General features: G+C 38.1%; 3 protein-coding genes across 3 annotated transcripts; 2 read left to right on the top strand and 1 right to left on the bottom strand.

Moving 5' to 3' along the window:
* The first annotated feature begins 369 nt into the window (after positions 1-369).
* LOC102662040 (uncharacterized) lies at positions 370-1857 on the top strand. Its single transcript, XM_014772593.3, has 2 exons — positions 370-1162; positions 1242-1857. Exons 1-2 carry the CDS (start codon positions 1037-1039, stop codon positions 1728-1730), a joined length of 615 nt encoding a protein of 204 aa, XP_014628079.1. The 5' UTR covers positions 370-1036; the 3' UTR covers positions 1731-1857.
* Positions 1858-2674: 817 nt separating this feature from the next.
* Positions 2675-3836, top strand: LOC102662164 (uncharacterized). Its single transcript, XM_041013156.1, has 2 exons — positions 2675-3481; positions 3557-3836. The coding sequence occupies exons 1-2, from the start codon at positions 3038-3040 to the stop codon at positions 3572-3574; spliced, it is 462 nt and encodes a 153-aa protein (XP_040869090.1). The 5' UTR covers positions 2675-3037; the 3' UTR covers positions 3575-3836.
* A 407-nt stretch (positions 3837-4243) lies between these two features.
* LOC102662287 (protein MAIN-LIKE 1-like) lies at positions 4244-5761 on the bottom strand. The gene is made up of 4 exons (XM_006606696.1): positions 5390-5761; positions 4986-5276; positions 4653-4889; positions 4244-4549 (listed from the first exon to the last, which is right to left on the bottom strand). Exons 1-4 carry the CDS (start codon positions 5759-5761, stop codon positions 4244-4246), a joined length of 1206 nt encoding a protein of 401 aa, XP_006606759.1.
* Positions 5762-15108: the final 9347 nt, after the last annotated feature.

The following is a 15108-nucleotide window of genomic DNA, read 5'->3' as shown; positions in this document are numbered from 1 at the left end:
ATATACTTTCAGTAAACACAATTCATTTTTTATAATTATGTTTAGAAAGAAATTAGGTCTAGGGTTGAATTTGTGCTATGAAAAGGTCTTAGTTAGAAGACAATTCATTTTTTATAATTATGTTTAGAAAGAAATTAGGTTTTTGCTGTTGGTTGGGAAATATTGTTATTACACACAAAAAGAAGTAATAAGCCAATAATGCCGAAAATATGGTGACAAGAACTATAATTGTGTTGTAAAATAAGTGTTACAAAAGAAACTATATAAAGGTTTTCAAGAATTTGTTGAAATTATTTACAATATTTTTGTGATTTGAATAGTTTAAATTAAAAAAATAATTGTAAAAATATCAAACGTTTAAACATTTTAATTTCTCATTTAATTTTAATAAAATAAGATTTATAATAGGATTTTAGAAGATATAACATTATTTTATCCTCTGGATTTGTAAATTCTGAATTTGCCTCCCTCTAATTGTTGGTTCTTGCTTTTGAAAGATTATTAGTACGGGGCTTGTTAGTAGACTAATACAAGTTAGAGTGTTGCTAGGTGCATCCAACATTTTTGTTGATGCACTCAACAATGTTTTTAAATGGTCAAAATGCCCCTAGCTTCTTTCTTCCTTAAAAATGTAATTTTTTTTAGAAATACAGTTTACTCCATTTTTGTTGGTTGTGCTTCTCTCGTTTTCTCTTTTTCGTGCGACATTGTCTCTGGTTCATGGGTTTGTTGAGAACGGTTAGGTGCGGTGAAGGTGAAGGTACCAATGTTGGGCGTTGCAGTGGTTGGCGGTGGCAAACGAGGTATGCAGAAGGTGGTGTGTTTGTCGCGGACATACGGATCACTTCTGGATCAAGTTGATATGTAAGAGGCTTACGGATCAACTTGATCCGTAACATTGGCACACCAACTTCTGGATCAAGTTGATCCGTAAGAGACTTATTTTTGGGATTTGCAGTTTTTTGAATTTAGTTTCTTTTTTTTCTTTTAAATTACTAATTTTTTTGTATGATCATTTTTTGTTTGATTTGGTTAGATGAACGAAGATGAGTGGATGTATGAAATAATGTCTGAACGAGTGGATGTGGATTATGAAAATGCAGAAGCATGTGGTGCGAATGAACCACATGTTGATTGTTCGGATGCGTTCAACACTTCTCAGGTTATAATGTTAATGTTTGTCACAAATTTAATAAAATGAATACTGGTAGAAAACTTAAATTATGTGGATTTCTTTGTAGGTGTTTAAGTGCCGAGAGGATGTTTTACGGTGGGTTCGATCCGTGGCTCATGAAAATGGATTTGTGGCGGTGATTTTAAGGTCGGACACAAACACAGGTAGTAGAGGAAGGACTACGTTTGTGTTAATTGGCTGTGAAAAGAGTGGCGAGTATATGTGTAGGAAAAAAGAATTTATCAGAAGAGACACTAGGACTAGGAAATGTGGGTGTCCCTTCAAGCTTCGTTGCAAGCCAGTGGTTGGAGGAGAAGGCTGGATGGTAAAGTTGATTTGTAGAGTACATAATCATGAATTGGCCAAATCATTAGTTGGACATCCATATGCGGAGAGATTGACTAAAGCTGAAAAAACACTTATTGTTGATATGACGAAATCCATGGTGAAGTCAAGAAACATTCTGCTAACTCTGAAGGAACACAATGTCAATAGTTGTACGACGATTAAACAGATATACAATGCAAGAAGTGCATTCTGTTCTTTCTTGAGCTAAAGCGATCTTGAAATGCAACATCTGATGAAGCTTCTTGAACGTGATCAGTATATTCATTGGCACAAAATAAAGGATGAAGACGTGGTTCGTGATATCTTTTGGTGTCACCCTGATTCAGTGAAGTTAGTCAACGCATGTAATTTGGTGTTTTTGATAGACAACACCTACAAAACAAATCGGTACAGACTCCCACTGCTCGATTTTGTTGGGGTGACACCGACTGGGATGACATTCTCTGCCGGTTTTGCATATGTGGAGGGTGAACGTGTTAATAATTTGGTCAGGGCTTTACAATGCTTCTGAGACTTTTTTTTAAATTATGATGCCCTCCCTGGAGTTATTTTCACTGACAGAGACCAAACATTGATGAATGCAGTGAAGGATGTATTCCCTGAATGCACAAATTTGTTGTGCAGCTTTCACATAAACAATAATGTGAAGGTCAAATGTAAATTACTAATTGCGCAAAAAATGCTTGGGATTATGTCATGGATTGTTGGGGATCTCTGACTGATTGTTCTTTAGAACAACAGTTTGATGAATGCCTGAAGAAGTTCGAAATGGCTTGCGCACCTTGGCCAATGTTTGTTGACTATGTCAATGAAACATGGATAATACCACACAAGGAAAAATTTGTTTCCGCCTGGACTAATAAGGTGATGCACTTAGGAAACACAACAACAAACAGATATGAAACTAAACTATTTCTATTAACGTTGACGAATTTATGGAATTGTATTATTGTATATGTTTATTTTTTTTTTGTGTATTTGAAATGTAGGGTTGAATATGCTCACTCGTCTTTAAAAAGACTGTTACAAAATAGCATTGGAGACTTATGCAGTGTGTGGGATGCCATGAACAACATGATTATGTTGCAGCACACGGAGATTAAAGCATCATTTGAAACAAGTACACATGTCGTTGGACATGTGTTCAAAAAAACCTTATACAGGAGGTTGCTTGGAATGGTTTCAAGGTATGCTTTAAATCAGATTGCTGCTGAATTAGAACGTGTTGACTATGCTGGCAAGAATCCCTCAAGTTGTGGTTGCGTGGTGAGAACCACGCTTGGTCTTCCTTGTGCTTGTGAGTTATCCAAATATGTTGGTGGTTGCATCCCATTGGATTCAATCCATATGTTATGGAGGAGACTTAGTTATTTAGACCAAGGGCTATATGAGCCTGAGGTGGACATCAAGGACGTAATGGAAACAATATCCAAAAGATTTGAAGAACTTGATGTTTGTGGAAAGTTTACTCTAAGGACTAAACTTTGGGAAATTGCATACCCTGATTAGAATTCGATGTGTCCTCCTCCAACAAAGGTTAACACAAAGGGGGCATCGAAGAAAGCTATGAGCAGGAACCCAAGGTCAACAAAGCGCGATCCATCTTACTTGGAGTATGTAGATGCCTTTGAATCTATGCAAAATAGCAATTCGTCGGTGAGGCGTAGTGCATCATCCTCTGAGCAATCGAATCGAAGAACAATGATGCCCATGTTGGACCAGTTTCAGCCATTTATGCACGACTTCATTGATAAGATTGTTGATGTCAAAGCTGACGGTAATTGTGGATATCGGTCGGTTGCCAGTTTATTAGGTATGGGTCAAGACTCTTGGTGGGTGGTCCGCAACCATCTGCTTAAAGAACTTGCCAAATTCTCAGAAGACTATATCAAGCTCTTTGGTGGCACAAAGAGATTTGAGGAATTAAGGATGTCACTACTTGTTGATGGGTTAACTAAGGTATGTAATTTATGTATTTGATTTTTAAGACTTTACTTTGAAATTAAGTTTGACGTGTATATTTGTTTCATTCAGGTGACAACGGATAAGTGAATGGATATAACCGACATGAGACATGTCATTGCATCAAGGTATAACGTAATCATTGTATCATTGTCTAAACAACAAAACATGACATTCTTTCCTCATAGAAGTCAACCGCTGACAAATTCTTCATTGCATCGTATAATTTGTATCGGTCATGTGTATGACAATCATTTTGTTGAGGTACACTGTAGATATGAAGTGCTTTTTTTTTATATATATTTATGCAATGAGTTTTGTAGGATTGAGTTAACACTTTTTTCGCATGTACAACAGGTTTATTTAAAAGAACGTTGTCCCTTACCGCCTGTAGCATTGTTATGGTCTAGCAATTGTCATCCGTAGGCGAAGTCGTGGTCAAATCCATATATTAGCAGAATGCAACATTACAAGAGCTTTGTGATGTTCAAGAGAGACTATGCTGAGATAAATGATGATTGAACATGTAATTTATAATGACTGATCGTTTTGAATTGGGAGATGCGGAGGATCTGATGCGTGGCCTAGTGTCATGAAAGGATGCGAGATGCGGAAGAACCAGTCCATGTAGTCACTGGCACACTGACCTGGCACAACGTACACCTCACCTGCTGGAACGATATGATCCGAGTAGTGCATCCACCTGTCGTGTATATCATCATACGACACCCATGAATCGACAGGCGGAGCCAGAATGGCCTATGTGTATCCAAACTGTCGAACGACCCTCTCTGGTCGGTAATAAACAGCAACAAGCCCCCAGCACAGGAGACCGAAATAGCATGAAATCAAATGGAAGTCCCGGACCGGTCGGTGCTCCCCATACGGGATCCAAAAGACATCCGGAATTCGGAGTCGGTCCAGGCGCTCTCTGTACACCATCGTACGTATGCTCTTCACGGTCTTCTTTGTCACAATCCACCTACATGCACGCGAGGAATCCTCGTCGTAGTCCTGATCAGTAGTGGACTCCGCGACTGAGGGAAAGTGCTCGTAAATCCAGCACTACAGAGGTAACATCAAAATGATAAACATTAATAATGAAAGTCTAACAAAATTTAAAGTTGAAAATTGTTGAACCTCAACGAAAGAAAAACATGTTTGTTACTTGCAACAATGTGATGTAACCGCCAAGTTGTCGGCTGCTGTTGATAGAGGCATCGTTTAGCTGGTCGTACATATGCACCAGAGCAACCACTCCCCAGGCGTACCTCCCGGTCTGACTGAGGTCACGAAGGGCCTCCAAATACACAACATGCACATTGGTTGCACTCTTGTTAGCAAACGGAGTGCAACCCAGAAGATGAAGAAGATATGCGCGAGCCGCAGCTGTCCAATGACCTGCCTGGCATCGGCGCTCGTATATATCACATACTCATTGCAGGTGTACGTACGGCCCACGACACTGCCTTGTCTCAACTCTGGCAGCCTCTGCAAAGACCATCAATAAGTCCACTAGCATCTGAACCGCATCATCCACGGGCATATGTAGAATCGAGGAGACGTCGTCCAGCGTGATCGTGAGCTCTCCCACAGGGAGATGGAAACTAGACGTCTCCCGGTACCACTGCTCGACAAACGAGGACAACAGTCCCCGATCGCCGGTGTCTACCGAACACGCGATCAGAGGACTTAGTCCTGTCCCAAAAACTAGTCCCTCAATGGCAGGGACAGGCCTACCTAAACTATGCACCTTCCTCTCGTGATAGGATAACTTCAACTCAGGATGCTCCTGGATTGAAGTATAAAGGAACGCAATATTCGTTAAAATCATCATTTAAAGGAAAACTAATTTCAATCATAAAGTATAATTAACAAGTAACTAAAAATAAATATTATAAATACCTCTCCCATCCATACACTGCAAGCAACGTGATCTGCATACTGGGTCAACACGGATAGGTCACTCGGACCACCCGGAAATCCCTCATGCTCATCCTCCGCAGCCTGCACGCCTGTGTCTGCAGGAATGTTTGCCCCAGTGTCCTCTACATCAGCTGGTGTCATCGGGTCATCCGAAAATATGTCAGCCTCTACATCTGGTGCAGGGACCACTGGCTCATCGTGCGCCGTAGTCACAGGAACTCGCTGCCTCCGTGCGGATGCGGTAGGCCTTTGACGCTGCGGAGCATCACCGGAATCATCACGATCTCCTCGACCCACACCTCTGCCAGTAACGTGACCTAAGGCACGACCTAATCCTCTAGTCCTAACCATGATCTGCAAATGAGTACTGCAAAATCCATCACTGATTTCATTCTCTCAAATTTCATGCGTGAGTCTCACAAACCCACCAAAGCCAAATGACAAATGAGAATGATTAAAATCATTGAAAGCATGGTTAAGTGACTGATTAAAATCATTGAAAGCATGGTTAAGTCACTTTAGGATTTTAAAAACTCTCATATGTTGACGAAATCAATAAGCATACACACTTGTGTGTTTGAAATCATTGAACGAAGATGGAATATCCAACTTCATCACCCATTACATGTGGTTGTCCAATTTTTGAATGCAGAGTTCAATGACAATCCTCAGATGCAATTTGATAGTGAGGTTATAAGGGAATTATGTACATGCATCAATAAGTTGGTGGGATATCTAGGTGGAGCAGAAGATCATGTTGATGTTGCACAATATTAAAATTGTGGATGATATGTTTGGGGAGTGATATTGCCATATTAATGAGGAAAACTATTTCACCGAGTAACAAACAAAGCTTATACAACTTTTAAACTTTTATTTTTTAAGTCACTTGCTTAAATACTGTTTAATACATTTTCTTTGGCTTTGTAGCTCAATTCCCAATTTGCAAAAGCTAGCTATAAATATCTAAAGCTTTATTTGTAGTGCATTCAATTGTGAATGTAAATGAAGTGTCTATGAGGAAGTAATTTGCTTTTTTTAAAGTCAATAATCAATTCCAAATCTTTCTTATAATTATTTCTTAGTTATTTATCTCAATGTTAAAGATTATATTGAGAAAAGGAATAGGTTTGAACATAAAAGATTGCATGACTTGGTAACCAACCCTTAAGCAAACCATAAGGATGAAGTTGATGCAATTAACCTCTGTGATATTGATGAATGTAATGAGTTACTAGTCAGAGAGATGGATGGGGACGATGCTGAAGTTGGAGATGAAAGGGTTTTTGAGGGAGATAATGAAGTTTGATGCTGACTACCGAGTCATTATCGCATTGGCAACATTATAGCCCTATACAAGTTTATGTTGACATTGAAATTCAAGGGAATTTACCTTAGTAACTCTTGAAGAACAACATGCACGCAAGCACACGCACTTGTGATATAATTCGTCATACTGACACACTCACATAAACTAGTATATATCAAGTCAGGGTCAGAAAGTTGATCTACTATTGAAACTACTAGCTAAGTAGGTAGATGGTTGAGTTGAATGATGCCACTGCCATTTGTGAATATTTTGGTCACGTCATGGCTTCTTGTACATGTTTCTCTGATATTTGGTCATGCTAAAACATTGAAATTTTACCAAGCCTTCTGTTGTTGCAGTTCGTGATTGTTTCCTTGACTGGATAGGGTGTACTCTTCTATAGCGGTTATACGTTCTTCACTAGAGGCAAGGGCAACAATGAAGAGGTACATAAGTTAACATCTATAGGAAAATGTTTGGTATGAATTTTTGGGCTGCTTCTCACACTCTGGAACTTTCTCACGAATTGAAGTTTGCCATGTCTTGCTGCAGACAGTTGCAGAATCAAACAAGGCTTGAGTTTGGTATAACATCTGCTAAGAAGTTGCCCTACTTGACTTCAGCTCTCTCTAGTTGTGATTTTTATCTTTGTAATAATGAGACTAGTTTTAGTAGCAATATATGGTTTGAAATATTTGGATAATTTCTGACAAGCACTAGGTATCTTTTGGAATTTTTTAAATAAAGAAAATTGTCAACATCTCAATATAATCATAATTCATGCTAATCAATATATACTATTTGGATAATTCCCTGAAAGAGGATACATCTATATATAATCATAATTCATGCTAATCAATCTATACTATTTATCTATATGTCAACATCTCATTTTTTACAACCAAATTGTGACTAAGGTCAAAACAAATTGTGACAACAATCTAATAAGAATGATCCAAATTATAGGCAATATTTAATCTTCTACCAAAGTAATACATAAAAGGAAATTACATATTTGCATTAAATCAAATTGAAACAATTCATATTCTCCTAAATGACACTATTTATCAAATATTTACCATACATTCAGAGGTCATCCTAATAACCAAAATTCCTAATTTCAAAAAGAACTCACAATGTATCAAATATTTGGCAATTTTTAAAATGAAGCTGTGACTATTTACGGATCAAGTGATCCATAAGCATTTTCCGGATCAACTTGATCCGGAACATGCTTACGGATCACTTGATCCGTAAACTATGTCTGAGTAGTTTACAGATCAACTGATCCGTAAGCATCTTCCAGATCACTTGATCCGTACCCTACTCGAAGCTTCCCTACTCCGACAACAATGGCGAAAATAGAGGACAGTGGTGCTTACCTCGACGGTCGACGCTGACGACGCTCCCTCGACGGTGGACGGTGGCGTAGCTCTTCACGGAAACCTCCTCAATGCACCTCACAACCTCTTCACAATAAGCTCCTCTTCACGGCAACAATGGTTCGTGGCTGAATACGAAAATGGTAAACTAGAGTTAGCGGGAGAGAGAGAGAGGTCCGAGAGGTCACCAACAAAATACGAAAATGGCTTTGAGGAAGAAGAAGAATGAAACGCTCTGAGGAAGAAGAAGAAGGTAATTGTGTGTGTGAGGAAGAAGAAACTGAAATGGAGAGACAGAGTCGTGGGAGAGAGAGAGTTATGTGTTTTTTTAAAAAATTAACCCAGGGGTATTACGGGCTTTTCACCTCAAGTGCTAGGTGCACCTAGCAGAACTCTACAAGTTATGTAATTTTGGGCTTTATTCCCCCTTTTTAATAAAAAAATAATGTAAATAATGAAATAAATGTTATAATTTATAAGAAATTAAGAGTGTGTTTGGATAAGGAAATTTAAAATTTTGAGAAATTTTAAATTCTAAGAATTTTAAATACTTCAATTGAAATTTTATTTTTAAAATTTTGTATTTGGATAAAAAAAATTAAAATTGTGAGGGTGAAAGAACATGAATGTAAAGAGAGGAGAAGATATGGTTTGTTTGCTTCCAAAGAAAAGAATATTGGGAAATCAGGACACGACGATGTACACCACCATACCTGATCACAACATTCTGTCAATGGCGCAAGGCATAGCCCAGATCCTTCGTGCTGGTGAGCACCTCCACCGCATGATAGGGAGCGACAGTTGCTCCCTTAACTGGCAGGTGCAGTTTTACGTGTCTCCCTACGCTTGCACCCAATCGACGCTCTGCGAGCTGGTATTGTTTGAAAAAGAGGATCATCGGTGTGAGGGAAGAGTTATGAGTTCGAGAACAAAATTTCGGAAACTTTCAGGTGGAAAAGAGAACGAAGGTTATAAAGGAAAATATACCAACATTTTGGAAGGTTCTTCTATCAAGAAGAGAATTTCAATTTCTCAACTTTTAGAAGGAAATTAAAATTTCACATTTTTAGTTGTTTAAAATTCTGTTTTAAAATTTCAAAAATTTAAATTCTTCATAAAAAAATATTCAAACAATGAATTTTAGATTAAAAAAATTTAAATTCTCTGATAAATTACTTTTCTCAGTTAAATTTTTTTATCCAAACACACTCTAAGCGATATTTGAGCTGTGTTTTCAAAGTTGATTCAGTTCTCACCATTTGCATATAAAGGAAATGCTTAAATATGTTTAGTTTTTGTAATATATGTATGTTTTAATTTAATTCTTTCAATTTTTTTTTTAGTCGTAATTTTGGTATCAATTTTTTTGCCGTCACTTGACTTATTTAGTTTTTTTTTCTTACATACCAAAGAAGAAACAAAAGGCAGGTAAAGCGGAAATAAAAGACTATTAAACTCGGGGAAACATGATCCCAATAGAACACTGATCAAACTCTCCGGAGGCTCGTTGAAGGTGACCATGCCAACATCAGAATCAGCTCCCAACTTCACAAGTGCATCTGCACTTTGATTCCCCCCTCGCAGAATGTGCTCCAATGAACTATCCCAATCATTTTTCCAGCAACTTTCGAATAAGAAGCACCTCATTCCCATAATGGTGAGACCAAGCCATCTCCTTCGTTTCCAGCTTTATAGTTGTTTCTGAATCAGAAAAGCACGAACTTTTCTGTATCCCAAATTCCAACACAATTTGAAACCTTTATAAATTAGAGTTGCCAATTCCAAATATTGACTAACATAAACTGAACTAACAAAAAAGCAAAAACATAATCTTTAGGTCAGCAGCATCTTCAACTAGCAGATTTATCAACCAGCACCAGCCACCACGTCAGTTCACTTGCTCTTCTTTATCGTTGAAAAGCACACCTTCAATATCCGGGTAATCAACAAATAGATTCATAAAAGTGTCAGCATAGTCATCATCCACAAGAAGTACATCTCCACCTAAAAAAACAATGACAGAAAATCAATTAGCCAAAAATTGAATAAAAAATTGAAATTAATTCATAGAAAATAAGTTTGAAATATTAAAAACTTACCAAAATCCCAATAGCTTGATGGACCAACCTTGTACTCTTCCTTCTTTCTAGACAGCATGTGTAGGTTGGTGTGAACATAGACGAGGTCCTCAGTCCTACTTGAAGCTAGTTTATTTCTCTTGAGACTTTGGATACTAGGGAAAGAACTCCAGTTTCTTTCACACCAGGAGGAAGATGCAGGCTATGAAAGAAACTTATATGCTAGAGCTTGCAATGTTGGTGTCAATGAACCATAATTGGCCCACCAACTCAAGGGCTCTTCATGCGCCCTAGCTTCCATTACATGTGTTTCACTAAAAAAGCCCAAAGCCCCGAGAACTGTCCATATTCAGCATACACTTTTTTAAGATCATCAGAATTTGTGAACATCTTTGTGAAACATTCATCTCTATTGAGAGATACTTCTTGATCTTCATTAGGTGCAACCCTGGGAACCATTCCACTTCAGAACTAGTGCATGTGCCATACAGTGAAGGGGAGTATTGCTTTTGTTCCACCTTGCTTCCAAAACACCTTGAAGAACATAAAAAAAAAAAGCGGACTGACCTGTAACTACATCTTGACCCTCATGCTCAAAAACTTTCTCCCTCACTTCTTCAATCATAGAGTCCCACATATCATATATCAAATGCAAACAAGGAGTATCAATATCATCTTTCCCTATCATATCATAAATGGGGGTTGTAAAACTCAAGAAGTATTCTAATTTATCCCACCATCTATCAAGAATTACATATTCTTTAACTTTGTCATCCTTACTCTCTAAATTTGTCTTCCTAAAAATTTTCCACTGAACATCTAAAACCATATTTTTCTAGAGCATTTTTCACTTGTAAGAATCTTTCTGCAATTATAACATGAGAGGCAAAGCGTGTTTCCGCTACCTTAACAACATGTGAGTTGAATATTTTTGAAAAATCGCAAGAGCTTTGCCATGATGAAAAACAAAATTAATAATGACATCACAAGTCGACATTAAGACAGAGATCCACTTACACTCGTTGTATTGGCTTGAATTGTTGGGTGGTTCGCATATTGCTTTGAGTGCCAAGTTCACTGTGTGCACCACATAAGGCATCCAGAAAATGTGGGGATATTTGGCCTTAATGCTCAAATCCGCAGCTTTGAAGTTCCCCACATTATCAGTGATGATTTGAACCACATTGTGAGCCCCTTCATTATCAATAACATCTTGAAAAAGACTAGAAACATAGTCTGCATCTTTTATGATTCCACTAGTGTCAAAAGATTTGAGAAACATAGATCCTCCAGCAGATGCAGCCATGACGTTGATAAGAGGCCTCTTCTGCTGTTCGTTCATCCATCCGAGCACAGGGACACTCCCTTCTTTTTCCAAGAATCCTGAAAAGGCTGGAGTAGAGTATTCACATGCATTTTCTCTTGCTCAAGTAAAGTAGTTCCCAGCCTGTTGCATGTTGGAGGAACATATCCTGCCAACTAACTATTTGCCAATTTATGCACAAACTGGCGAAAATATGGATTTTTGACCAGTGAAAATGGAAGTGGAGAGGCATAGAACATCCGGGCAATTTCTTTGTCTACCTCGTCTCTATCAACGACATTGAAACAGATTTCCACTGTCCCTTTTTTCCTCTTTTGTTGTAGTAAATCAGAACCAGAAGTTAAGGAAACATAATCCAGTTTCCTTTTAGCCTCATAAGACTCTATGGCTTTTAGATTGTGTTGCATTTGGTCGGGTAGGCGGTGTTGTGTTTCTTTAAAGATTGAACATGTTTTGGGTTTGGAGAAGCCATTGTTTTGTTTGGAAAATTACACTGAGAATATGAAAAGAATAATCTGATTGAGATGTGAGAATTTGGGAAAAGATTGACAAAGTTATATAGTGAAGAAAATATTGAAGAGGAGTAAAGAGCAAGGACACTGAGCTAATGCAAACCAGTTTTGATTGGATGAACACAATTAATGGGGAGAGCAAGAGTCGGATTTTGGTAGAGTAAATGCTGGAAAACTGTATTAGGGATAGGAATTGAGGAAGATTTTAACGAGGAGGAGAATTTTCTACCTGGAGATGAAGAAGAGTTGAACTGGGAAAGTGAATAAGACATTGATAATGGCAAAATATTGATGATAGACTTGACATGAGCATAGGAAGGATCAAGTCTTTTAATAGATACACCCCATACTTTCTTTTAGCTTTTCCATCACGATTTTTTTTTATATATTTTAATAGGATCAAATAGATACACTCCATACTCTCTTTTAGGCTTGATATTTTTTTATAAGATATTATTGGTTGATAATATTGAATATTATATCTAAATCATAAATACTAGTAAACATATACCCTAAATCTAAACCATAAACTCTATAACTTATAGTGAAGTCAATTAAAAATTATAATGTCATACTACTTTTATAAAATTCATCATGGATCAACATATATAAATCCTATTACTCTTTTATATCCTACATCTTATAGTGAAGTCAATTAAAAATTGTAATGCCATGTTACTTCTATAAAATTGATCATGGATCAATATATATAAATCCTATTACTCTTCTATACCCTATATCCTAACCCCAAATCCAAATCCTATACTCTAAAGTCAATTAAAATTGTAATGCATGCTACTTACATAGAATTGATCATGGATCAACACACACACACACACACACACACACACACACACACACACACGCACACACACACACACAACTCTTATATTATCATTCTCCTTATCTTACTTAAAAAATCATCTTTGAGGTCGGAGTGGCTCTATCTTTTGATCACTTCCGATGATGTTTAGAGCCAACTATTTAACATATTACATTATTGTTTTATACCTGTTAATCGAAAGTTGCTACTCAAATTTGGATTTAACTAGTACAAATAAGAGTTAGTCATTTGAAATTTATAACATTTGTTGCTTTGTAATTTGTTTATTAATAATATGGTTTTACTTTTGAATATTTTATATTGATTATATAGTAGGTTTCACCATGTGATAGTTGTTAGATCCTAATTTTGTCCGGCGACTATCATTCGATAATGTTTTGATTCTTGCTAGTTGAATTGAGTTGTTCGACACCAATTGCGACGCAAGATGAAAGATTATTCGACATTTCGGTAAGTAATGTAGAAAATACCCAAATGGTAGGGCAAAAGGGTCATTTTAAGGCTTTTTTTGACCCCTGGCTCGCCTAGGCCCCCAAATAGCTTAGGGGTGAAGTAACCAGCTCGCTTGGGCGAGCTGCGCTCGCCTGGGCGAGCAAGGTTACTTTAGGTTGAAGCAACAGCTCGCCTAGGCGAGCTGTAGATCAACCAAGTCCCCTCATTTCCTATAAATAGGCGCGAGGGGGGTTGAAGAAAGGGTTCAACTTTCAAACATTGAGAGTTTCTAGTGAAATTTGAAGAGAAGAAGAAGAAAGAAGAGAAAAACGAGGTCTAGACGCTACCAAATTACGATCGTAATCGGCTTCCTCCCGAGTTGAAAAGAATGGTCGAGTAAGAAGAAAGGGAAGTGAAGCCACACCAAGAGGAAACAAAAGTTGTAAACTTAGGTGTTGGCGAAGAAAGAAAGGAAGTCACGGTTGGCACTGGTATGTCCTCAGACGTCCGAGATGAATTGGTAGCTTTATTACGAGACTACCAAGACATCTTTGCTTGGTCCTACCAAGATATGCCTGATTTAAGTTTCGACATCGTACAACACAGATTACCTCTAAATCCCGAGTGCTCCCCGATAAAGTAGAAGTTGAGGAGGATGAAGCCCGAGATGTCCCTGAAGATAAAAGAATAAGTGAAGACGCAATTCGACGCTGGCTTCTTGGTCGTATCTCGATACCCGGAATGGGTTGCCAACATCGTGCCAGTCCCTAAGAAGGAAGGAAAGGTGCGAATGTGAGTGGACTATCAGGATCTAAATCGAGCCAGTCCAAGGGATAACTTTCCCTTGCCGCACATCGATATCCTTATAGATAGCATGACCAATTTTGCCCTATTTTCTTTTATGGATGGTTTCTCGGGCTATAATCAAATAAAGATGGCATCGAAGGATCTGGAAAAGACAACCTTCGTCACTATATGGGAAACTTTCTGCTACAAGGTGATGTCTTTAAGGCTCAAGAATGCTAGGGAAACCTACCAGCGGGCTATGGTGGCGTTATTCCATGACATGATGCATAAAGAGATCGAAGTCTATGTGGATGACATGATCGCTAAATCAAAGACCGAGGAGGAACACCTTCTCAATTTGTGAAAGTTGTTCAAGTGGCTGCGTAAATTCCGATTGAGGTTGAATCCCGCAAAGTGCACTTTCGGGGTCAAATCCAAAAAGCTGCTCGGTTTTATCGTGAGTTAGAAAGGAATAGAGGTAGACCCAGACAAGGTACAGGCCATCCTCGAAATGCCTGAGCCGCACACCGAGAAGCAGGTCCGAGGCTTCCTGGGACGTTTGAACTACATAACGAGGTTCATATCACAACTGACCGCCACTTGTGAGCCTCTCTTCAAGTTATGGCGTAAGAATCAGTCCATCCAATGGGACGATGGTTGTCAAGTGGCGTTCGAAAGGATTAAACGGTGCCTCATGAATCCTCCTATACTCGTGCCACCGATGCCTGGAAGACCCTTTATCCTGTATATGACTGTGTTAGATGAGTCAATGGGGTGTGTGTTGGGGCAGCATGATGTTAGTTGGTGAAAACGACTAACTTTTGTGTATAAAACTTGTATAAATTGTATCAAACTCTCCCAATTTATGGTTATTTTGTAATGTTATAAGTATTTTCTGTTAAGTATAGGTAATAAATACTCAGTATTTTCATTTTGTGTGTTTAATAATCATTTTCTCTCAATTTCAGGTTAATTAGGCAAGCTTTGGAAAAGGTTGTTTTCACCTTCTCGCTAAGCCAATCTGTTGGCTT

Source organism: Glycine max, chromosome 20, assembly GCF_000004515.6.
Source record: "Glycine max cultivar Williams 82 chromosome 20, Glycine_max_v4.0, whole genome shotgun sequence".
Taxonomy (NCBI): domain Eukaryota; kingdom Viridiplantae; phylum Streptophyta; class Magnoliopsida; order Fabales; family Fabaceae; genus Glycine; species Glycine max.
Note: the sequence above shows the minus strand (reverse complement) of the source record. Positions and strands in the feature narration are given on the sequence as shown.